At 31.6% G+C, this 26,182-nt stretch overlaps 1 protein-coding gene across 5 annotated transcripts; it reads right to left on the reverse strand.

Annotated features, from left to right (window-relative positions):
* Positions 1-6,166: 6,166 nt before the first annotated feature.
* On the reverse strand, positions 6,167-15,148 carry LOC112703011 (citrate synthase, mitochondrial). 5 transcript variants are annotated; one of them, XM_025754297.2, is made up of 21 exons: positions 14,915-15,147; positions 14,593-14,662; positions 14,348-14,410; positions 14,051-14,092; positions 13,418-13,483; positions 13,223-13,288; positions 12,939-13,052; positions 12,728-12,791; positions 11,905-11,987; positions 10,814-10,863; positions 10,657-10,734; positions 10,389-10,517; positions 10,262-10,304; positions 10,061-10,147; positions 9,430-9,534; positions 8,906-9,013; positions 8,317-8,367; positions 7,683-7,756; positions 7,539-7,590; positions 7,318-7,411; positions 6,167-6,738 (listed from the first exon to the last, which is right to left on the reverse strand). In XM_025754297.2, exons 2-20 carry the CDS (start codon positions 14,641-14,643, stop codon positions 7,325-7,327), a joined length of 1,413 nt encoding a protein of 470 aa, XP_025610082.1. In that variant the 5' UTR covers positions 14,644-14,662; positions 14,915-15,147; the 3' UTR covers positions 6,167-6,738; positions 7,318-7,324. The 5 variants fall into 5 exon arrangements, with proteins under 5 accessions (XP_025610082.1, XP_025610081.1, XP_072055561.1 ...); XM_025754296.3 differs by lacking the exon at positions 6,167-6,738 and adding an exon at positions 7,029-7,220; XM_072199460.1 differs by lacking the exon at positions 6,167-6,738 and adding an exon at positions 7,029-7,220 and having other exon boundaries at positions 14,826-15,145.
* Between the last annotated feature and the right edge of the window lie 11,034 nt (positions 15,149-26,182).

The raw sequence follows: 26,182 nt of genomic DNA on the forward strand, positions 1-26,182 counted from the left end.
TGGAAACAGATGTCTCGATCTAAGCATGCTGCAAACATGAATAAGAATACCAGATACTTTCATAACATTGCCTCAGCCAGAAGACGGAATAACAGGATCGACGCACTAATGATACATGGAAGACTTGTGCGGAATCAGGCGAGAATAAAAGGTGCGATTCGAGGTTTCTATAAGGAGTTATATAGACAAGAATATGTTCCGAGGATTGGAATCAGGGATGGCTTAGTAAAGTGTATCCATAGGGCTGAGGCTGAAGCTTTAGAAGCAATGCCAACGGAGGAGGAAATCAAGGAGGCTGTGTGGGACTGCGAATCTTCCAAGGCCCCAGGGAGTGATGGGTATAACATGAACTTCATAAAGAAATGCTGGGAGGACATTGGGCGGGATTTCATTGCTGCGGTATTGGGGTTCTTTCAAAGTGCGAAGATGCCAACGGATGCCAATGTCACTTGGGTGACACTAGCTCCAAAGTTTGAAGGTGCAAAGGAGGTGAAGGATTTTCGGCCAATTAGTATGGTGGGGTGTGTGTATAAAGTGATTTCGAAGGTGTTGGTGAGAAGAATGCGAGCTGTGATGCCGGGGTTGGTCGGAGAGACTCAAACTGCGTTTGTTAAGGGAAGGAAAATTCATGATGGCGCCCTCATAGCCTGCGAGACGGTTCATTGGCTGAAGACCCGGAAAAAGACAGCAGCCATTATCAAACTGGATTTTCAAAAGGCCTATGACAGAGTGCGATGGAGTTTTGTTGACATTGTGCTCCAGAAAATGGGCTTTGGCCAAAGATGGAGGAGTTGGGTGAAGGAGGGTGTTACTACGGCTACCATGGCAGTCTTGGTGAATGGGTCACCGTCTAAGCCATTCAAGATGGAGAGGGGTCTAAGGCAAGGGGACCCGCTCTCTCCCCTGCTGTTCGTATTAGTGGTTGATGTTTTGCATCGGATGTTGGGGGAAGCTGTCAGGAACGGACGCATTGCTCCACTGCTGGTAGGGGGAGATCATATTGAACTGTCACACTTACAGTTCGCGGATGACACTATCTTGTTCTGCCCGCCGGAGACTGAAACAATTGTTAACTATAAGAGACTGTTGCGGTGCTTTGAGTTGATGTCGGGGCTGAGCATCAATTTTGAAAAATCGAATCTGATATCGGTGAACTGTGAGCAAAGATGGATTGATCAGGCATGTGGAATACTGGGATGCCAGCAAGCTGCTCTACCGGTAAGATACTTGGGAATTTCTTTAGGTGCAAATCCGCGGCTGGTAAAGACTTGGAAACCAATCATTGATAAGGTGGAACAGAAGCTTAGCTTGTGGAAAGCGAAGGTGTTGAATAAATCAGGGAAGCTGGTCCTTATCAAGTCGGTACTGAATAGTCTTCCCATATATTATCTTAGTCTGTACAAGATGCCGAAAGCCGTGGCGGACAAGCTGATCACTCTACAACGGAACTTTATGTGGTGTAAGGAGAATGATAACTCTGGTATACCTATGGTTAAGTGGGAGCTAGTACAGGCTCCAAAAAAGGTGGGGGGCTTGGGGGTTGGTGATGCAATGCTAAGGAACACAGCGCTCCTGTTTAAGTGGTGGTGGCAGTTTTCAAAGGAGGATTGCCCGCTGTGGAAGAAGATTGTTTGTTCGTGTAACAAGTTGAACCCGAATGTAATGTTGGCAACTCAGCCTTTACAAGTAAAAGGAGGGCCTTGGAGGGACATTTGTCAGCTAAATATAAAAGAACCGCGGATTCGGGATAAAATGGTAAGTGGCCTGGCAATGGAAATAGGTAATGGTATGCAAACCCGATTTTGGGAAGATAACTGGATTCAAGGGGGTGTTCTCAAAGGGAGTTATCCGAGACTATACTCTATCTCAAGCCAGCAAGGACTTCTAATTGGGGACTGTGGCTTTTGGGATGGGCTTGATTGGATTTGGAATTTCCAATGGAGGAGGGAGTTGTTCCAATGGGAGCTAGAACTTGTCAATCAGCTGCATGAGAGGTTAAGGCCAGTGAGGTTGTCATCAGGTCGGGAGGACAGAGTGGTGTGGAAGTTTGACAATAAAGGTGTTTTTTCTACTCGTTCTGTGATACAGGCTATACAAGCGGAGACTCTTTCGACTGAAATAACGAGTTATAGCTTCACGAGCTCCGTTTGGAAAGGTTTTGTTCCTCCGAGGATTGAGCTATTTGGGTGGTTTGTGCTAGTTGATCGAGTTAACACCAAGGAGCGGCTGGGTAAAATAGGAGTCAACATTCTGGGAGATAGTTTGTGTGTAATGTGTACTAAGGAATTAGAATCTGCTGAGCATTTATTCCTCAGGTGTGAGGTAGCTTGGCAGGTGTGGTGTCAGTGGTTGAGGTCACTAGGTAGAGAGTGGGTGATCCCTGGAACCATTAAGGAAATGTTTGAAAGCTGGCATGACTTGCATAATAGACAACAAGGGCAGAAGATGTGGATGACAGTGTTCTTTGCAGTTATTTGGAACATCTGGTTGGAACGGTATGCACGAATCTTTAAGAATACAAGAGCAAGCCTGGAGGTAATCCACACAAAGACGGTGATGAGGTATACAGAATGGCGTGGTGATGATTCTGGGGGAGGTTGTTGTTAGGTCTGGGGTGTTAGGTATTGATTTGGTTGGTAGCTTGTTGTGTATCTTCTTCTTTATTTTATGCTCCACTTTAATGTGTTGAGCTTCCTATGTTTCAAAAAAAAATTAATGTGGTTAAGATTTCAATATGGTTAAATAGGTGTCTCAAATTAGTTAGTTGGACTCATTTTAGTCTCCACCAATATAAAACCAATTAACCATAATGAGTCTACTTAACCAATTTAGGACACATATTTAATCATACTAAAGTCTTAGTGATGTTAGCTCACTGTTGAGGATGTACGCCGACACTTTAATGCTCTATAGCAGCACTATTAACAATTGAATTAAAAACGAAAAAGATTCACAATTTGTAAATTCAAAATCAATTTGTTCATTTCTGAAAATCATTCTGAGAATAACTAACGTAGACATTACCTCGAAAGATAACTGGTTCCTAATTGAACTCCATCAACATAAAAATGCAGAGTGACTGCATCTCTTCAACACTCTCCCATTTTCACCAAAAAAAGTTATTTTGGATTTCACTAAATAAATATAGTAGTTATTTTAAATGTTTTAATCTTTTAGATCTCACTTATTAAATATAGTAGTTAGTTTAAAAAACTATATTAAAATATTAAGATTCAACAAGTAATCCCAGAAATTGATTTTTCAATTATTGAGTTCTACAATATAAATTAAATAATAATAAAAATCATAATTTTAAAAAATTTAAAATTTAAAATAACTACTATATTATTTAGTGAGATTTAAAATATTAAAATTTTAAATATATAATCAACAATAATTTAATAAATTCATTCAAATAAAAAAAATGAATAATTTTTTAAGGATGAATTTGACTATTAACCCATTTTTTATTTGATTAGAATTCACGTGCGTGGTTTTAAAGTTGTACATTCTTTTGTAATATATTTTTAACTATTGCTAGTTGTTCATACTTTGGCACTCGGCTAACGTCAGGACCAAAATGGCCAATCTATAATAGTGAAAGAGTCTAAGAGACCTATTTTAAGAAAAAATTTTCGATTTGACTAAATTTTGGATCCCTAGGTCCAAGCTCAACTTGGCCTGCACGACAAGGAAGGCCTTTCAATTGCACTAACATGCGTGCCTACAAACTCGTCCACTATTCGAAATATGGGATAACTCCTCCTAAATATCAGGTAATAACTACCCACCATTATAGATGGGAGACTTTCAGAGTGACAGTCAAGTCATCATCCCTGCTGTATAAATACCCCATCGCACATAGTTATTTCTCAATCCTAATTCATTGAGTCTGCCTAAATTCTTGCTAACTTAAGTATCAGAGTCTCTTACAGATACTACTCTCGAATCTCACTCAAAGACTTCGGACGGCTTTGCTTCACTGGAAAAAACGTCGAAACCCTCATCAGAAGGACTCTGAATCTTACGTCTAGTAGATAATCCATGGAACATTGACGTTGTTGTTGGAGACTTGAAAGTCAATATCAAACCATGGTGGAAGCTCATCCAAAAGACAGACATACTGCATCTGAAATGAAATCCCATAGTAGGGAGCTTCAAAACAATAATCGATCACTTTTTATACCCAGATAGAAGCGACTTATTAAGAAGACGAAAGCTAGGCTCTCGGATCCATAATCATAAAGGGTTGGGAAACATAGAAGCAACAAAAATCATGGTATTAGGTCATGGTCATCAAATTCGCTTAGAACAATTGGAATCGAGTTAGAGCGATAACATAAATCCGAACGACTGCTATGGAAGGAACTGCAAATCCCGAGGTTGGACTTTGAAGTAATAATTTTTGAAGTTGTAGAAATATTCTTAAAAAATAGAAAATACTTTTCTACTCTGAATAGCTTGGAAAGAGGTTTATTATTACTTTCTTGAGCTAAAAGGTTTAGTCAATTGAAACAGATAAAAGAAAATTTTGAGACAGAAGAAGGTCGAACACATGACTAACTAATTGGTAGATCTTCATAAAACTCCCAAGAATATGAACACAACTAAGTAGGAGAAACTCAGCATGTCAAAAGGACATCCTGTTCGAAGTCAATAAAAATAATTCTCACACCCAACCTAAGGAAAAGATACTCATACGTGAAGAAAAAATAGAGATTCGACTTATTGACTCGAGCATAACAAGTTTTTTCCTCAGGGTCAAGGACCACTAGGACATAATTCTCATCATCCTCCTGTCTTTTACAAATTGGATACTTAAGTAAAAAAATTTTAGTTTATCCACCACTGAGATAGCTCCTAATATAGTACTATCTACCCAATCTAATACTTGGTTTGGTAAAGCTTTTACTTTCTGAAAATAGCTTATAAAAGCTGCAGTACTTGCGTTTGGTAAAATCAAATTAAAAATGACTTTTAATAAGTACAAGCATCACAATTGTGTTTGGTAAAACAACTTTTAAAATTTAAAAAAATTATAATAAACATGTTTATAATTACAACGAAGAATAATTTCTTTTTTCAAATTCTTTAAAATTTTATATAATATTTTAAAATAAAATAATTTTAAAATAAAAAATTATTTATATATTGGCTCACCTTTATAGATCACAAAAAATTGGACATATCTCAAATAAACTACTCTTATGATTATATATTTATATTTACATATGTATATACATGTTGTTATTGTAATTTTGACTAATATTTAAGAAAAATTTTATGATTGGCTTTCATAAACCAAGTCAACCTCTTCACATTTCAAAAAACAGATAAAAAATAAACAAACATCATAGATCTACTGAAAAAATACAAAAATAACACACAAAAAAATAATATAAATAGATAGAAGTTCATACCTAATATGTGATAGAGATGTATTTGTATAAAATTTGTGAAGATTAGGTTGAAAAATAAAAAATATATGAAGTCTGTGTTAGAATTTGTGAAGGTTAGGATGAAAAGTTAGAAATATATGAGAATTTCAATGGCAATATAATAGCGAGAAATATGTATGGAAAAACAAATAAAATTTGATAAGCACAAGTCAGTTTTGAAAAGCTCCCGTTTAGGTGTTTTCAAAAGCATCCATAACTTTTAAAAATCGCAAGTACAAGTACTTGAACTTTTTAATTTACCAAACGTAAAATGAGGTGCTTGTTAGAAGCTTTACCAAACCAAGCCAATCTTTTGGAATATTAGAAGGCATTATTTGAACTAAAGAACGAGACATAAAGGTCGCATAACTACAAAATAAAGTAACTACTTATGAAGAGAAAGAAGTCAGTTCCAACATCAATCAACTCGGTATCGTCACCATAGCAAACACAACCAATCTAAGTCATTTTTAATGACTAAAGCCACACCAATGTCTAGAAACGCAAATGACGCACTCATCAGTAGTGATAACAATATTTTTTTGGAGCAAGAAATGTCCCACAAACACAAGTTCAAGTGAAGCAGTAACATTCAACAAGAAAGCAATACTAAGAATCCCTAAATCATTCTAAAAAAATTCCTTTCCTTGAACATTTTTTCAAAACCAGAAAACAATATTACCAACTACACGACTCAGTCTTCTGATAAATCACATCGAGAAACCGACTTGAAGTAGTAGCAAAATAATAATATTCGAGTACCAACTACACGACTCAGTATTATTCATACATTGACCCACAGCTAATGTCAGTCCTAAAAAGCCCAATTCAAAGAGTCTAGGAGACATATTTTACTAAGGTTATTCAATTTGACTAAAGCTTGGATCCTTAGCTCCAAACTCGTTTTGACTTGCACAATAAAAAAGTCCTCTCAACTACACTAACGTGCATGTCTGCAAACTCGCCCACTATTCGAAATATAAGATAACAACTCCTTCCTAAACAATAGGGAATAACTACCCATCACTCTAAGTAGGAAAGTTCTAAAGTGCTAATTAAGTCATCATTCCTGTCGATAAATACCTCATCACACACAGGTTTTTCTCAACCCTAATCTATTAAACATGCCTAAATTCTTACTAATTTAAACATCAAAATTCCTCTCTTACAGATACCATCTCCCATTCTCACTCAAAGACTTCACCTTACTGAAAAAGACATCGAAGGAGTGGACCTTAGGCCAAATCATGCCAGTCTCGCATAATCCATGGAACAGTAGCATTGTGCGATAATATATTACCTGTGATTATAAAATTTGAACTGCCTATTAGAATTAAGCAAGCTTTTTAATATATTTTTTCACAACTTTAGGATCATATTTGCAAATTTTTGGTGAATTATAAAATCCATCAAACCATATTTTCAATTTTTTAACTAATTACAAAAATTATTACAATCGTTTCATTTTCACATTTCACATTTGGGGCCTAAAAGGCTAAAGCATCCCTTTTTTTTTAATATATTTTGTGGTATCTTGTAATGTATACTCTTTATTTATAATCGAGCCAAAGAAAGCACAGAATGATGCTGTTTCAATCTAACAACTCGAAGTAAATACTTGTTATTGATCACTAGCCGAAGGGTTTAATCCCATTTTGAAATTTATGAAAGGAGATAACCCCAAAACAATAGTAATTCCTTTATTCTGAATGCTCCCTGAAATCTAATTTATGCAGCTCAAACGTGGCGAGACAACTGCGTGGGTGATAGAACACCATTTACCTAAACCAAAAAACTTATGAAACAACTCAGGGACTTGTGCCCAGCAAATGAATATTCCTCTTTTTTTTTTTTTTCAAACATTGTACCCAGATTTTACCATATGATTATTTGGCACACAATTGCTCTAGTTTCTCCAATGTAACACTTTTGGGCCTTTCGAGTGGCATTCCAAGAGCTCGGTCCCATATCAACTGTAATGCACCATAAAGAAGAGTGATGTTAAGCTTACGCAACACCAAGTCCAAAAAAAAAAAAAAAAAAAAAAGCTTAAGCAACAAAAAAAGTGTATAGCTAACGAACAATGGGAGCACAACTAACCTGAGGGCCAACTCCAACAGCTCGCGACACGCCAAAGAGAACAGTATAATAGCTGCCGAAAATATTCAGCAGATCATCAGATTCACCATTATTGCAAAATGAAAATCATCACAAGTGAAATATGCAAGAGAAGTAACAACGTACTTTTCCTCGGTAAGACCATAGTAGTTCAGTAAGACTCCACTGTGAGCATCAACATTAGGCCATGGGTTTTTAACCTACCACCATAGAATATCTCAAATTTAATCACTATAAAAGGAAAAATGACCTTAATAGCAAGATAGCAGAGTACAGCTATATATGGTTCATCAATTAAACTGCGGAAATCTACAACAAAATGTCCCGACGCATAACATCCAAATCATAGTTTATTCAATATATATATATAAGAAAAAGTATAAATAGAACACAGACAGAACAAAACTAAAACGTGAACCAGTGTATCCAGATTCAAGGATCAATCGTGTGGGGCAAGAAATAAGCAAAGTAATACAATGGAACAAAAACAGAACTGCATGGTTGCTACACAGCTCTCCATCATTTAAATATATATTACCTCTTTCTTTTGAACTAAGAAACTTTAGAAATGAAATTTACCAAGAATGGCGGAGTGATGCCATTGAATTAGAAGTTTCCAAAAGGTCAACAAAGCACTTTAAATTCATTATTCTATGGGAATGCTTATTGATTACCAATAGACCATTGACTACCGTAAGTCATTAAGCATAGACCACCTTGTATCAGAATGTTTATCAAAAAATAACAAACACAACATTACCTTGCCTAACTTGGTGAGAATAGGAGGCACAACCTCTTTTATTTTTGACACCTGAAACAGTGACAGTCAAATTAGATTTTGATGAAACTAGATGTAACAAATGGTATCTAAATGGGGAAAAGAGACGAAACAGTAGCCGAAACTGAGATTTAAATCAAAACCAGTTTGGCCTCCTAAACTATAAAATTTGAGAGAAAAATGAAAGAAACCGTGATAGTATCAAGCTTTCCAGAGAGTTGATTCTCCTATTCCAACAGTTTAAATGATTCCCTCACCATCTCCTGCACCCTAAATATCCTCCTCCCTCACCTCAATCACGAGAATCCCACCCCTCCCGCCTAACTTGCCATTTGGAAGGTTAGTTACAACATTTGTTGGCTCATTAACTCCCCTAGTCCACGTTATCCACTTCCTATGTTTTCTCACATATATATACGCATAAGGTGGTGCTTCCCCTAATATAGCACTATAGCATCCTATGAACCTTCTATCCCACTTCCCTCTTTAAGGTGAGTAATATTATATTACTAAAACGGGAAAGTTCTCCAAAGCAATAGAATAATATTGACATTAGGAAATAAACAATTACCAGCTGGAAATATGGATCATTTGGCAAATGCTTCAAAGCAAACTCCCTCTGGCATGTGTATCTTGGATCTGTTTTGCGCAAAACACCATGTCCGTATCCAGGAATAACCTGGCGATCCAAAAAAGAATAGCCAATACCTATTAACAAATTTCCAATACTTCTCATTGCACTTACTCTAGTTACGAAAACAACCTTCATTTTGGAAGTATAAAAAATTGTCCCCTAGTTCTTTTCAAATATTTTACAGAAACTTCCTGTTAGGAAACACTTGTTTTGTAAGACAAATACAAGGGATCAAGAGAACAAGAGTCAATAACGCTAGATATGAAAATATAAATGGATTTCTTATCCGCGGCTCTACCTATCAAATTCTTTTAGTTGAAAGGAAAAGAAGAGTAAAGGTTAACACAATATTAATTGCACGAAGTTTTACCATATAATTTATTCACCAAAATGCCAAATCTAAAGGAAAATGGCTTTCAAAAACACTATTTCGCTTCCCATAATACAAGTTACCACGTCACCTGGCCACTATTCAATGTTTTATGAATGTACTCGCTCAGTTGTTCTGTACTAATGTTTGGAGTGCCAAACTCCGCAACTATTGATCGGATCCATCGCAGAACCTCCTGTAACAACATAATAACACGGACTTAGAGAATTAAACTAAAAATAATAAATGAGAAAAACTATGAACATTAATCACATACTATGACACTACCTAGTTTTGTCTTTTGTGTAAGCTTTAATAATATTTATATTCCACAAGGTAATAAGATGGCAAATACAATGCTCTCACAATGGTAAACAACTTAAACCCCTTTCAAGAATACAAGGCAGGCTTTTTTCTTACTATTATCATTCTTTAAGAAAGCAGCATTCCTACTAGACCAGTATCTGGCAGACAGAACATATCAATACAGCACATACTTGTAAGTTGTAATGCAGAACAGTTTTATTTTATCAAGAAGCAAGCAAGCGATCCTTGTCCTAGTAAGTGGGATTAGCTACTATAAAGTAGAAAACACAAGTGTCATTCTGAAAACTACGCCTATACTCAAACCATTAAAATTTGTAATGTTGGGTTGGAGTGAATACTATAGGCAAACAGGCTTCTTAGCAGAAGGATGAACTATGACGATTAACAAAATATACCTGATTAGCCAACCCATGGAGTGGCCCAGCTAAACCATTCAAAGCAGCCGCAAATGCAAGGTAAGGATCTGATAGTGGACTGGCTACCTGAAGGGATCAAACAACACCATACATTAAAAAAATTAGCAGCTACCAAAACATGTAATATATACAGAAGTTCAACATTATTGGGCAAGACTTTAATTAAGGGAAGTAACTCACTAGGTGGGCTGTATGAGAACTAACATTACCACCTTCATGATCACTGCAAACCAAATGCATCATGAAACTCAACAGTAAAGCCAGGGTGGTAACTCAAACGAAACCAAGGAACCCATGGAATACGAACCTATGAATGGAAATATACAGCCTCATAAACTCCAGCATTTCTGGATCGTCAAATCCTAACATGTGGGCATAGTTTGCACCATAATCCAAAGAATCATCCAATGGTATGATTTTTCCATCCTTGTATTTCCTTTATAAGGTGAGAAAGTAATCCAAATGGTAAGAGGATGATAGAAGATGTCAAATACTTAGGATCAATGATCCTGCAATGTATCCCCCCACAGTAACTTGGATGAGGATATCCTTTACAATTTTAGTATTTTACATACCTCCTATAAATATAAGCAGCAATTCCAGGCAAACGAGCAATTAAATTCAATGTATCCTCATACGTTGGTTCCCAGTACCTATATCCAAACAAAAAAAAGGCTATAGTAACTTACACGAGTAAATAATGCAAACGCCATTAAGAAATTAGAACCATACCTTGCCTTAGGTATCCCACTCTCGTATGCCTTCTGAAATTCACTCTCAACCTGGAAGTTAAATGAATTGACAGTAAGTTCACTCTTGCTTGCTTCAGCAAGAATATTAGAAGTGTACATATTCAGCAGTGAGTTAAGTTTATAGTGATCCTCAGCAACATGTTGTAAACAAGGGTGTTTGTTTTTAGCTTCTGAAAAAAGTGATTCTACAATTAAATTGAAATCTTATATATAATTAAAAAGATGAAAACTGATTTTTCTGAGAAGTTACTATTAGCCTACAAAATAGCCAAAAATTGAATATATTTTTATTTGAAAAAACTGATTATTTTAAAATTTTATCCAAATATATGAAAAATATTCTTTTCAGTGAAAACACTAATTGTCTGACAAAATAAACTGAAGCAAACATTAACTAAATATGTTATCTTCATTTCATATTTTTCGGATACATAGGAACCTATGGTGAGATTGGACCAGAGATAAGCACATGTTCAATGCACTTACTGAGCAATTTCCTTAGCCAGTTATGGCCTATGATCGTCAGTTGAATATGAGATAACAGTTTATCCATTGTCACCATGATTAATATTACTATATAGACTTCTTTGTTATCAATATTATCATTTTATTTGCAAACAGATATAAAAAAATAAATAAAGGATAACATATCACAAATTCAAGAATCAAAGAGTGAATGTGGTATTGAGGTTGCCAAAACGGGGGGTTTTAAGAGTTCAAATATGATTTTACTTTTATTGTGATCATGTTTGGTTTGGGGTTTCATTCTCAGCTTAAACATAATTCTGCCACAGAAAACCATGGTTTTGTCCAAAGAAATAAGTTCTCACTTTAATGTGGGCTACAATTCCAACATTAATTTTGCCAAAACTAGTTTTTAAACAGAAGTACCAAACACAACTTAGTTTACTTCCTAATCACTTTAAATTAAAAGTCATCTATGGAGAAATCAAGATCATCTAATCTTGTTGGTAAAAGCAAAATCAAACCCACCGTAAACAATTTAATTACAGAAGAAAAGCTAGGAAGACTGTATAAATTAGAAGTTGAAGAAAGAATCTGATACTCAACCTGCAAGGCCATGACACCAGTAGTAAACTGAGTCATTGGATGAGCAGAAACAGGCAAAGCATCAATAGCCTTAAAAGCATAATCTGCAGTTGGGAAAAAAAAAATGAATTCACAATTTTCAGACAAAACATGATCATTAACTCCTTCATATATTAGGAACAACCAAGTAAAAACTATGTTTAAAATTTCTATGGACATGCCACTCATAAGTCATGACATTTGAGCAAGAGCAAGCCTGAAGTTTGCCACGGACATAATGCAACAAGGCAAGTCCATATCTTCCAAGTTAACAAGTGCTTAGACATGGATGTGCATTTTCACACACATGGACCATATTAATAGAAATGATTCAGAAATTGATGAGAATCGGTGTCATTTCATTATTTCAATGATTATGACAGAGAGGAAACTCAGTGACTCACTCCATTCCTAGATTGATTTCCCCTCTACTCTTTCCCATCTATTTTTATACTAACTCCTAACTAGTCAACAGCGCATCAGAAAGCTCAGTTCCTCTCACATTCATGATAAATGGGTATAGAATAGTGATCCTAGATTCATATGAAGTTCAAATAGAATAATATTTTTTCTTTTTATTAAAAAAAAAAGTTAATAACAGAATCCAAACATGTCATACACAGTCATTAACCTATTAAGCACTATCTATCCAGGATATCAAACCTACTCAACTCTAGCTTGAGGGACGTACACTACCTTTACAAAAGCATGTCAATCTACTTGGTGTCAGTTTATTGTATGATGAGGAAGAACACGGTGCTTCATAAATAATTAAAATCAAATTGTGACCTCAAAGGAATCTGACCTGGGATAGTTGCACGACTTCGCAATTCCTGGGATAATGAATCTACTTGCTCCTTATTAGGTATCTGTGACACAATGAATCAAATATTACAAAATTCATATAAAGAGAACATATCAAAAATATTGTCACGTATAATCTTATGTAGTGTAATAGAGATATGTCTACATCCAAAATAAATAATCCAATATGTTTGAATGAATCTAATGCATACCTTTCCTGTCAATAGAAGCCAGAGTATGCCCTCAGGCAATGGCTCCCCACCAGGACATGCACCAGGAAGTTTTTTCTGGCAGTCAGGAATCGTCATGCCCCTAAAGCGAATTCCCTGTAAGACATAATGTGTTGTCCTCAGAAATTAATTTAACTTAATAAAGAAAAGTAACGGATCCTAAATCTAAGATACTATCAACTTATCAATAGTCGTTAGCGGTAAAATCCACCTCCCTCCAAAAAACGCAAGTATAAGAGTGAAGAATGGGTATTTTAGATATGTACCTCATCTGGGTCGACAGCTGAACCTAGCCATACCAAAGCAGTCATTCCTCTCATTCCACCAAGTACCTTTTAAACATGACAAAGGATGATCCAACGAATCAGTCACATTGTGGGCTTATAAACAAGAGGTAAGAGATCAGCATATAACATTTACTGTAACTTGACACTGTGTATTATAAAGCAAACATAATTTACCATATCAACAGTGATTTTTCCCAATTCAACATTAGCATGCTCTTTCCTCAGCTTCTTAACACGCTCCTGAAACCAGATTTTATGTATAGATTAAATCATAACTAGATATACTGCAAGCTTAGAGCAAATAAAACAAACAATGAAGATCAGGAGATATTGGGCAACAACCAATCATCAAAGAAAACTACGAATCAGGAAAGATATTTACCAAGAGCTTCAGACTTAAAAATATCTTGTGGACTTGCGAAAACAGCTACAACTAAAATGTATTTGCCATTGCAGCACAAACAAGGCTTCAACTTACATACACTAACACCCATTAAAATCAAACAATTAACATTAAAACCAAGATTACACCAGCCCATGTCTGTTAAATCATGAAAATCATACAATGAGACAACCAAAAAAAAAAAAAACTCATGACACAACCCAAATCACATTAATCCCTGATAGAGCAGGACCATTTATACATCAGCCTGGTGCAATGCATCCACATTACACAGGATCAAAGCAAGGACCACACCAAAAGGTTATAATGTAAGGCTAGCCACTGCTATCTTGATTACCCTTTCTAAATCAGTTTATCCAACATAAACAGGTATCACTGCCAAAGCTTAAAATAACAGAACGAACCTGATATTCTGGAATTAGCTCCTTCAACTCGGAACGTAGATCCTGAAAGATAGGAAAATAAATGGTTTAAGTTATCAACAACATTAATAATGATAACAAAGTTCCAGAAAATATCACGATTAGTATCAAAATCCCCCCCCCCCCCCCCAAAAAAAGACCAACTGTGCCAATATAACAATGATAGGAAATATAGCAGTAATTCCATTCACAGAGGAAAAAAAAAATACACGCGATAAAGGCTTATTCTATACATTTCATAAAACACCAAATATAAACAGGAAGTGAGGGAGAGCATACAGTAGCAGTGGATGTCTGAATTTGAAGCCATCTAACTGAATTGGCAAGGGTAGGTTGTTGACCCTGTGATCATAAAAATAAAATTAGATCATCATTACAGAGAAAAGTAAAATGGCGTGCGCAAAGAGAGAAAAGATAAAGAAAGAAAAAAAAACAACAGAGATTCCATTTTAAAAGGGAAAGTTATATTTCTAAAAGGAAAAACAACAAAGGAAAAAGAAGTTTGCATTTTTCTTGAGAGTTACCACGCGAGATCGTAGCCTAGAAAGCGCAGAAACGCTTCTGAAGAACGCCATTCTGAATCAACACAGCAACCTGTAGGTTCACCTCCTCATCGTTACCAAATCACAACAAAATCATAAGAAAATAAAAAAATAAAAAATAAAACCGATGATGAAAAAACACGGTGGTTGAGCTGAACAAATCGGAACGACGACGAATCGCGAAAGGAATGACAGAGAACGACGGAATCAATTACCAAAGGCAAATAGCAAAGGTAAGAGTGCAGAATGGAACTGAAGAGAAGGTAATTACTAGGGTTTGGAAATGGAAGAAGAAGAGTATTACCGGTTCGAATAGAAGAGAAAGAAGGAAAAGGAGAAAGATCGCGGAACCAGAAGATTTGTGAATTTTTTGAATTGGTCTTAGAAGAAGTATAGTATTAACTATTAAGTATTATAATGACGGTGATGGCATCTTGGGGTGGAGCTGCTTAGTCGTAAAAAAAATGTGATTAGTGGGGAACTCTGGTTGTCGACTTGTGGGGTTGTTCACTTGGTCATGGACAAACGCCTTTTTTGTGTTTTTGTTTTACCACGGAAATCCTATATAATTGGAGCATGCTGCGTGCGGCGTTTTTTTTATGGAAGTAAAATATTGTAATTTTTTATGTTTTTTAAAAGGATTATTCTAAATAATTAATAATTTTTTTTAATTACATGAACAATTATCAATTAAATTAAAATATATTATATTTTTAAATTATTTATCTAAATCTTAATATTAGAATAATGATATACACATTTAGTAAAATAAATATTTAATATATTTATTATTCACATTGTTTAACATTTTTATTATCTATCTATATTTTTCTTTTTTATAGAAAGTAAATAAATTAAAAGATCTAATTTTTGTATTTTAAATTTTTTATTTTCTTAACATAAATCAGACAGCCTGATTTTTACTTCTTTAATTAAACGATTTTATATTTAAAAATAAACATCAACAATTTATATTTTAAAAAATATCATTTATACTGTAATATCAAAAACAAAAAGTTCACTATTTAAAAATAAATAAATTAAATTCAATATATATATAATATAAATTTAAATAATGTGAAAAATTCATATATGTATAAATAATCAATAATAAATATTAAATTTAACTTGCCTATTTAAAAAGATTTTTTGCGTTCCTCTTGCGCACATTAGTCAAAATATAAATTCAACTTCGTAGACTTTTAAATAAAAATAATAACTATGTTAAATATATGCAAAAATAGTTATTAAATTAATTATTTAAAATATAAATTAAAAATATAAAATATATATTAAAAATAAGTTAAATAATACATATATTTATATACAAATATATAATAACTAATTTGATAATTTTTTTGATTGTATATAATATATTTTAAAAAAATAAAAAAATGAGTAATATTTGTTCTTGACGACAAACTAAATTAAAGATTAATTTATTTAAAAAAACAAGTGAATTAACTGTACGATCGATTTAAATTAATTATTTTCACTTACTTTCTTTTTTTACATTATTAAATTTTATTTTTTACGATTATAAAATAAAAATAATAATTTTGACTTAAATCTATTAATTGCAAAACATGATGCTAATGTTAATATAAATAATTATTTGTTGTCGTCTTTTACGGTATAAAAACTAATTTAAATATTTTCTGACAACTATTATTTTTTTATAGTTGTCATTGTTATACCATAAGGTGCTCGATTTATCTAGTATGAGAAAGCATATTATTAGTGTTGCAAATGTTATTTATTAAACGCCAACAAATTATAATTCAAATGACAATTTTTTTAGCTGTATTTGTTTATAGAAATAGAACACTTAAATATAAACACAAAGATACAAAATTGTTTTTGCTAGAGGAGACATGGACAGAGATAATATGTTCAGAGATACTGAATTAATGTATTTTATGTCTCTCATAACAGGAAAAACACGAAGACACTAATAAAGAAACATAACTTATTTTTCATTTTTTTTCTTTCATTATTCTTGTTATTTTTTATAATTATATTTTTTATTATTATATTTTTTGTCTCAAATTTTTTGAATGAAAAAAATAAGAATATATTAGATTTTTATAATTTGTTTTAGTTTATCACAAAAAAAGATACAAAAACACAAAATTTTGTGTTTCTATCCTTTATGTCTTGTTCTCAATGTCTTGTCTTATCCGATTCTCAGAAACAAACGCAGCCTTTATACTCACCTAGAAATTATGGGTTCGAGTTTCCTTATCTTTGGAAGTGAGCCGAATTGAACCGAACTAGACCAAGCTCACAAGCTGGCTCAAATAATAAAAAACATAAATATATAATCTATAATTCTATATCAATAAATTATAACTTATATATTTTAAAGATCAATTTTATATATTATTTATCTATCAATAAATTATAATTTTTTTTATTTATGTCCTTTATATCAAAATTATATATAAAAAATAAATATGAAATTTTAAATAATTAAGATTATATATATATATATATATATATATATATATATATATATATATATATATATATAACCCAGCTCACGAGTTAATGAGCTGAACTTATTCAAACTCAAACTCGGGTCATTTAGTTTATGAGCTCAATTTCAAACTAAAGCTTGACTCACCAGTTCACAAACTTAACTTATCAAGTTATTGTCGAGGTCAAGCTGGCTCATAAGCGGATTTGACTCACTTCCAGCCCTAAATATATATAATTTAATTTTGTATTTAAGGTATTTTAAAATTTACTTTAATTAGTATAATTTAAGTTTAGATAATATTGTTATGAATACAAATTTCTTTTAAAACTAAAACACGTATTCCTAGTTTAATGTTTTATAATATAATTTAATATTTAAATTTATTGTAAGTTAATTTTATATTTAGGATATTTTAAATTCTACTTTAATTAGTATAATGTTAGGAAGTTTTTTTTTAACATTGAAGATAATTTTAATTTTTGATAAAAAAAAATCTTAATAAAAACCAAAATAGTACTTTAATCCGTTAAACAACCGACACACACATAATGTAGACTTTTCTTCTTCATGGATTCATGCATATATTTGAAATCGCAAGTGATGAAATTTATCCGGAATAAAAGGTTGGTTTGTTTATTAAAGTTTAAATTAATTTCTATTGACATGTCATAAATGTTTAATTATATGTATTATGTTGTTAATTAATTTTTTTCTTTTATAATTTTAAGGATGGCGCCAGTAAAATGGAAGTTGATATAGAAGAAGACTAGACAACATAAGGAAAATAAAACCTAACTTTTCAATACAGGGTTGGCGACTGTAAAATGATCACTTCTGATTCAGCACTAGCGAATTGGAGCACATTAGTTGTGGCGAATACAAATTGGGCCACAATAATGGCGGTGCCCATAATTCGTATTTGCTACGACTGATGTGCTCCAATTTAGAAGTGCTGAATCAGAAATGGCCATTTCGCAGTCACTAATTCTATATTAAAAAATTAAACTTTATTTTTCAGGCGCTATTTACTATGTCAATCTTTATTTTGTTGACGTTATTCTTGAATTGATGTATTTTTCTATTTTACATGTATCATGTGTATTATCATTCTAATTTCATTTTCTACGTATTTTGAAAATAAATTATTTTTATTTATTTATTTAAATAAAAAACCGAAAAATTCTCTATTTATTAGGACATTTCAAAACAATATTCCTTATATGATAATTTTCTAAATAAAATTATTGTCAAAAAAAAAAATATATTTCTAGGGCGGAAAGTTTAGCCCTAAAGCCGCCTAACACTTCTTTCTTTCTTTTGTTTAATTTGAAGACTCTGAAAGCTCAATTGTCCTCAAAAGCTCAAAAAAGATGGCAATGCTAGAAGTTTGGTTAGGTCAGTTAAATTAGGTGGCAAATGCAATGACTTAGTTCCAAATTTTGACCTGTCTAACTTGGTTGGCTCCTACACAATAGCTTAATTGTTTGAAAACTTTTAGAATAGAATTCTCTAAAGAATTTGAATTTTCTTTTATGTTTTGCTATTAAAAAATATAATCGATTTCAATGGTAATAAAAATGCAATTCTCATGATTTTATAGGTATAAATTTTTTGAACTAAATCCAACCAAACTTAAATAATAAAGTTTGAATAAGTTGGTGAATGAGAATGATAAGAATAATTTTTATTTATGTTAAATTAATTTAATTAAATTTAATTGACAAAAAATTTATATGTATAATATTACTCAAAAATTAATATGCCAAGAATATTCTCATTATAAAACTAAAATATCAAAAAATATTCCTAATATTATCTAATAGTTCTTTCATTTTTATTCAACAATAAAAAATTATTCTCACAAATCACCGTTGCCACTAAAATTACTTCCATCATTATCATCATCATCACCAACATCATCATTTTTTAATGAAAAATTGATGTTAAAGTGTTGAAAAAGTATAAGTACCATTATTTTAAATTATTTTATAGTCACAAAAAAAATCACCAAAAAAATTTTAAATTATTTTATTATGATTCAATTCAATTCTATCTTAATTTATTTTAAATTTAAAATATGTTTAAAATTTTTTTTAAGAAATGAATTCAATACAACTAGATGGAGCAAGAGAACAAAACTAAATTAAAAAGAAAAACAGAGAAATAAAAGTAAAAATAAATCCAAAGTTATCTCCGGCATTGCCATCAAGAACCATTAGGTCAACTTTATTCCACTCGTAGTAGCTCGTACGAGACTTATTAATAACTTCCACAACTTCTATTTTTTGGCTTCTGAAGATTCAGTTGTTTCTTTTCATCCATATGTGCTAGATGATAGCAAAAAAATTAGCTAGCCATCTATGACGCTTCTCCTTCCTTATCGGCACTTCTGTCCAACTTTTAAAGTGTTGCTTAATAGTTTTTGGAACGGCCCACAATCTACCATAATCACACAACCAAGCACACCACACATGCTAAATAAACTGACACCGAAGAAACAAGTAGTGGACGTCCTCAACATCCTCTTTACATAAGACACAGACACTATCATGCTGATCAATCACACATATCCTACGTAATCTCTCTTTCGTATTGACTCTATCAACCAACACGAACCAGGTAAATAACTCAATCCGTGGAGGTACTAAGCCTCTTCAAATGGAACTAGTAAAACTATAGCTGGTAACGTTCTCTGAAAGTGTTTCCGCCTGCAAAACCTGCACAAAGGAGTTAGTAGAATAAATGCCTAATTTATCAAATTTTCACACCATCCTGTCCTCTCTGTCAGTTGTTAACTTGACTGATCATAGAACTTCATGAAGTTGGTCAACTAGTTCCAACTCCCATTTGTAAGGTCCCACATCGGTTGGGGAGGGGAACGAAGCATGCCTTATAAGGGTGTGGATACTTCTCCCTAGCATGACTCGTTTTGACGAGTGAGTATGGGGGGGTTTCGGCTATCATCCTTATCGTCAAATGCAAAACCGTGAGGCCTTGTGCGGGGGTGGATTGTAAGGTCCCACATCGGTTGGGGAGAGGAACGAAGTATGCCTTATAAGGGTGTGGATACCTCTCCCTAGCATGACGCGTTTTGACGAGTGAGTGTGGGGGGTTTCGACTATCATCCCTATCGTTAAAGGCAAAACCGTGAGGCCTTGTGTGCCAAAACGGACAATATTGTGCTAGCGGGTGATTTGAGCTGTTACACCATTAGAATAGTTTCCTTCTCCACTGAAAGTTCCATATCCATTAGCCCGTAGAAAAGCTTTGGAAATAAAGAGTCCTTCAACACACCATATGGCAACCAGTTGTCCTCCCAAAACTGGACTCGTCTGTCAATATCTACTTCCAAACACAAACTCTTGATCATCTTCTCTCTCATCTCCTGCTCCTTCATCTATAGCTGACAAATATCATTTCATGGTCCTCTCTAATAGGTACGAATTGCTGACCCAACAATATATCTCTTCTTGTATAACGGACAATCTTTATTAGAAAACTGCCACTATCATTTGAATAATAGAACTGTATTTTTAATAAAATAGAATTGAATTGAATTTTTGAAAAAATTAATTTGTAATTAAATTTACAGAAAAATGATAACATTGAATCGAAAGTGAATTTTTAAAATATATTTAATATTATCATTTTACCTTCAACTAAAAAAAATATTTTTTGTAGCAGTTCTTAAAGAAAGAAGGCAAAGGCGGAGAGAGAAGATGTGATGTAATTATGGAAGATGGTGCGCATAGAAAAGAAAAATGAATAGTAAAGATTTGAGAAAGAAGAGAAAGGAAAAAAATATATTTAAAATATCAAATTATATCAAAATTAATTTAGATATTTAAATTTTAAATACAAATTTTATGAGAATGAATCTGTAAATTATTTTAATCTGATTTACTTTTGGTTTGAAAATGATTTTATACATTTTAAAGACCTAAATAGTTTGTCTCAAAATTGAATTCACTTAAAAATTCTATTCGATTTTATATCACACTTTTGATTCCAAACATACTGTAAAGATAAAAAAACACATGCACAAATAAATCTCCCTCCTCTTTTTCTGTTAGTTGTTAATGAGCTTTTTCTTAAGAATTTATCCAAAATTTAATCATATATAAATCATATTATTTATTGAATCAAGATCTTTTAAAATAAAAAATAAAGTTAATAAAATAAAAACTTAATTATCATTAAATTTGTACTTTTTATAAAATATAAATTTTATTATTTTAATTTAAAAATAATTATTTTCCCATTTTATTACTTTATTAATATTTTTATTTTAAAGAATCTTAATTATATTCATACGACTAGTAATGAGTAGAATAAAGTAGGGTAGGGTTTAGACTCTATTCTAACCCTACTCGCGAATTGAAAACTTTTTTAAAATTCTACCATATCCTACCTGTGGGTTGAGAATCTCTCAACCCTAACCCTACTCACAACCTAAAGTTCTAAATCCTACAACCCTATCCGACCTTATCTGCAGAATTTTTTTAAATAAATATAAAATTCAACCATTCCAAATTTCACACATATTAATAAAATAAAAAATAAAAATTAAGTTTAATTTAAAATTAAAAACAATAAAATCTTAAAGAAATTTAATATAAAATTACAAATAATATGATCATCAACTAGTTTAGTGATTATTTCAAGTTTTTATAAGAAGAAAATTGTGAGGACAAGATTTACTTTCTTCACTAAATACATAACTTTTACATATATATTATATAATATATTAAGAGTGCAGATATAATAGAATAGGATATACCCTAAACCCGTACTTTATTCTATCCGCAGACAAATTTGTACCTTACTCTACCTTATTCGCAGTGAGTAAGATAGACAATCCTACTCGAATGAATTAATTAGTTTGGATTAAATATCTGTGGATAGGATATATATTGTCAGCCCTAAACTGAATTAATTATCGACTTCAAATGCTAATAAAATAAATTCGGATAGTGTCGGTTTGGATTATTATTGGTAACTTAAACCGTCTATTTTGTGTTTTTGAATGTTGAGTCATAGGCCTTGGATAATTATTTTTTTTGGTGTCTCCTTGGATAATTATTTAAAAAGCCTAATAAAATATTTATTATTAACTAATTTTATATTTATTATTATTAAACATATTAATTTTTTTTAAAAAGATAAAAATTATTAATCAATTAGAATAATATATTAATTTAAAAAAATTTAAAATTTTTTATATCATAAAATAATATTTATATAATTTTTCAATTATTTATGTGTTCTATTTAAATAAAAATATGAAATAAAAAAGTAATAATTACAAAAAGGTATATAGTATGTCGTTATTAATAATTATACACCTCAACGTAATTTCAGTGAACGTCATCTAAATAATATTTTTTTCATTCAGAATTATCTTTGAGAAAAATCTATCACAAATACAAATCACATTAATCCAATTCTAATTAAATTAATTCTACGTTAAGCAATAATTGACGCCTACATTCTTTTACAAAATGTTGATCCATGCACACGTTAGTTAAGATTTGACCCCACAAAAAAACCTAAAAAATTGTTGAGTGTCCTTAGGGGTGGAAACAGGCCAGGCCAGGCCAGGCTTTGCTCTTAACAGGCCTGGCCTGTTATACAGTTAATTGGCCTGAGCCTGGCCTGCAGCCTGTTACAGACTCTTTATAAAGTACTAGGCCTGGCCTGTTGTTCAACCTGGCCTGGCCTGAAGCCTGTTAAAAGGCCTGATAATTTTTTTTTACAAAAATAAAAATATTATTTAAAAAATTATTTTTTAATAAAAATATTTATATGTAATATGTCATATATTTAATATTTATAAAAAAATTTAAACTTTTAACGTATTTAAAATATACAAAAAATATTTATAATAAAATATAATAAATTTAAAATATCTCATAATTTTATTAATAATAAATAATTATTTATATATTTAATTATATTTTAACAGGCCCAGGCAGGCCTGACAGGCCTATAAGGCTAATTAGTGAGCCTGGGCCTGGCCTATTAACGTATTAAGGCTTTTAAAAGAGCCTGGGCCTGCACCTATTTTATAACAGGCCAGGCCAGGCCAGGCCAAACACAGGCCAGGCTGCAGGCCCCTGGCAGGCCGCCTGGCCTTTTTCCACCCCTAAGTGTCCTTCTCTGCCTTAGGTTTAAGGCGATATACTTGGATTTCTTTTTCTAATGCTACGTATATATTAAAATTAATTATTAAAATAAATTATTAATATAAAATATATATTAAAATATAAATACATATTAAAAATAAATTAAATTATATATATATATTTAATTTATATATATATAAATTTATTAATGGTTAATTTTAATAATTAATTTTAATATACGTGCTGTGAAAACAAGATCCTTGCATGATATGTTGCGAAAAGAACCAAAGTTGGCCGTTCTTTATATAGATGCCGGTATTCGATTCTCTTCATTTTTAGATGATTTAATTGATTTTTGCAGACTTTTGCTTTTTACAAAAAAAGGCTTTAATTTCCTTTTTTACGAGCAAAAAACAGAGACATGCTCACATGCGCGTAGCAGGGGGCGAAGCTAGACACATTTAGTGGGGGTAGCAATAACAAAACTTTTTGAATTTTTTACTTTAAAAAAAAAAAAACCTTCTATTGAAAATCATTATATATAACAAATTTGAATTGAAAATTACGATATCAAAACTTAGAATTTATTCAAATACAACTAACGTAATTGAACATATTATTTATCATAATACTTTAAACACAAACATTTTAAAATTAACATCAAATATTATAAAAATATGATTGTATTTAAAATCTATAAATATTAATCAATTTTTTAGACGATGTTTCAGTAAAATTATAAAAAAATATTTCATAGTTCATGTAAATAATTTGAAATACATTTATAACTTATCTACGAAAAAAAAATTAACAATAATAATACTAGAGTTGAAATAAATTAAAATATATAATTTACATAAATAATTATGTTTGACGATTTTTCTTTGATTCAAGTCATTTTTTATGAATTTGTATTAAAAGTAGCTATAATTTTTTTTTTCAATGTAAATTATTGAATTATCTATAAAAAAATTCATATGCCATTTTATTTCTAAACCTTATTTTAATAATTTTTATGATTGAAAAAGCTCTTTTTATTATTACTATAAATACCGAAAGAGTCAAGACATCGCGGATCAATCTATCAACCAAATAAAAAATTCTTAGTTTTTTTGTTTCTATCAATCTTTTACATAAATAAAAAAGTGCCCTAAATTTTTTTAAATGTTGTATAATGTTACAATTTAGCATTCAAAATAATCCTTTTCATGATTAGAAAATTAGAACGATCATACTTTTCAACTAACTTGCATATATTTTGAATATTAAACAACTTAAAATTATTTTTAAAATCTAAAACAATACTTAAAATCGCAAGCTCCATCATTTTCTCTTTAAATCTACTATTTAATTCTTGTATTTGAGAGTCAATTGTTACTAAAAAACACATCTATTCAATAATGATGATCAACTATTATCTTTAGTTGATGAAATCAACCTCTTTTAACAATGTATTATATACGCATATTAAGGATTTTAATTTCATGTTTCTTATAAAATTTTTTAATAGTATCAAATAAATTACATAATCTATTATTCTTCAAATTTTAGAGTAGTTTTGATATGGAGACAATATGCATTATATTTAAAATATGCTGAGATTTTTGTTGTAGCGCTTAGCACAGAATATTAGTAACCCACAAAATTTGCTTTATCAAATATAGCCAAAAAAAAAAAATTTAAACGAGAATAGCATTTTATTAATACCATAAGCTTTACATCTTTTAATAGAAGTTGCAGCTTCATTAATGATACTATTGAAAATGGTATGAGTAGGGATAAACATTCTTATGAAGTTATAAATAGAATAAAAATGAGAACTCTATATTGTATCTCCAATTCTTTGTAAAGTGGTAATTTTGTTTGCACCAACTTTACAAATTGACCTGTTTCTAGTTTATTATTAGCAATTAAATTTGTATTTTCTATTTCTTAAACTTTTTATAGTCGATTATGCCTTTTGTAAAATGTACCAACAATATTGATAATTATATAAAAATTCACGAACTTGAAGTACTTCTCCTGAATATCCACAAGTGTTAATTACAATTTATGAGAAAAATAATGTGACATAATATATTTGTCGACAATCATTGAGAAATAAAATTTGCAAACTATTCCATTCACTTTATATATTGCTAGCACCAGCATACCTCAAACTTCAAAATTTATATCTTAAAAATTATAAATAGAAAATACAGATACCAATTCATTTTTTAAAGTCAATGCAGCACACTAGTGTCACTAACATATACAAGATCAAAGAAACATCTGAACAAAATCATCCAGATCAAGAAATCTCAAAATAATAGTCATTTGCACTTTTTTAGATTCATCACGAGTTTCAATAATAACGATACAAAAATTGGCATCTCTAATATTTTTTAATTGAGTTTCTCACCATTGAAGTAAAAATATATAATTTTTTTTTAACATCACTTGAAGTATATTTAACAAACTTAGAAGTATTTTCTAAAAGAAGCTTTTGAACACCACTATTACAACACCCACAAATATTAATTTAATAAAATTATTTCACAACAAGATTAATATTTAATTTTGGGAGTATTTTAATGGAGGTTTCTTGAAAACCTCTATAATACATTTTATTCATGACAATTTAGAAAACCTCTACATAATTAATTTATTAAAATACAAAATTTTTCCTTAAAACCTAATTTTTCCTTTTCGCATAGATGAGAGGCTGGTTAGCGGAGAAGAGAACGGCGATGAAATCCTGAATTTTCTACCGCCATTTTCGCCATCGTTCCTGTTGCCATTTTTGCCGCCGGCGCCATTACTACTGCCGTGTCCGTTGCAGTAGAGAGCTTCTGGATCGAGCCACCTATCTTATCAATGCATTTTCAGATCTGTCCTTTATACTGATGTTGCTGTCACTGTTGCCACCGCAGTTTTCGCCGCCGTTGCCGCCACAGTTTCTACGGTTGATGCTACCGTAGTTGTT

Source organism: Arachis hypogaea, chromosome 7, assembly GCF_003086295.3.
Source record: "Arachis hypogaea cultivar Tifrunner chromosome 7, arahy.Tifrunner.gnm2.J5K5, whole genome shotgun sequence".
Lineage (NCBI taxonomy): Eukaryota > Viridiplantae > Streptophyta > Magnoliopsida > Fabales > Fabaceae > Arachis > Arachis hypogaea.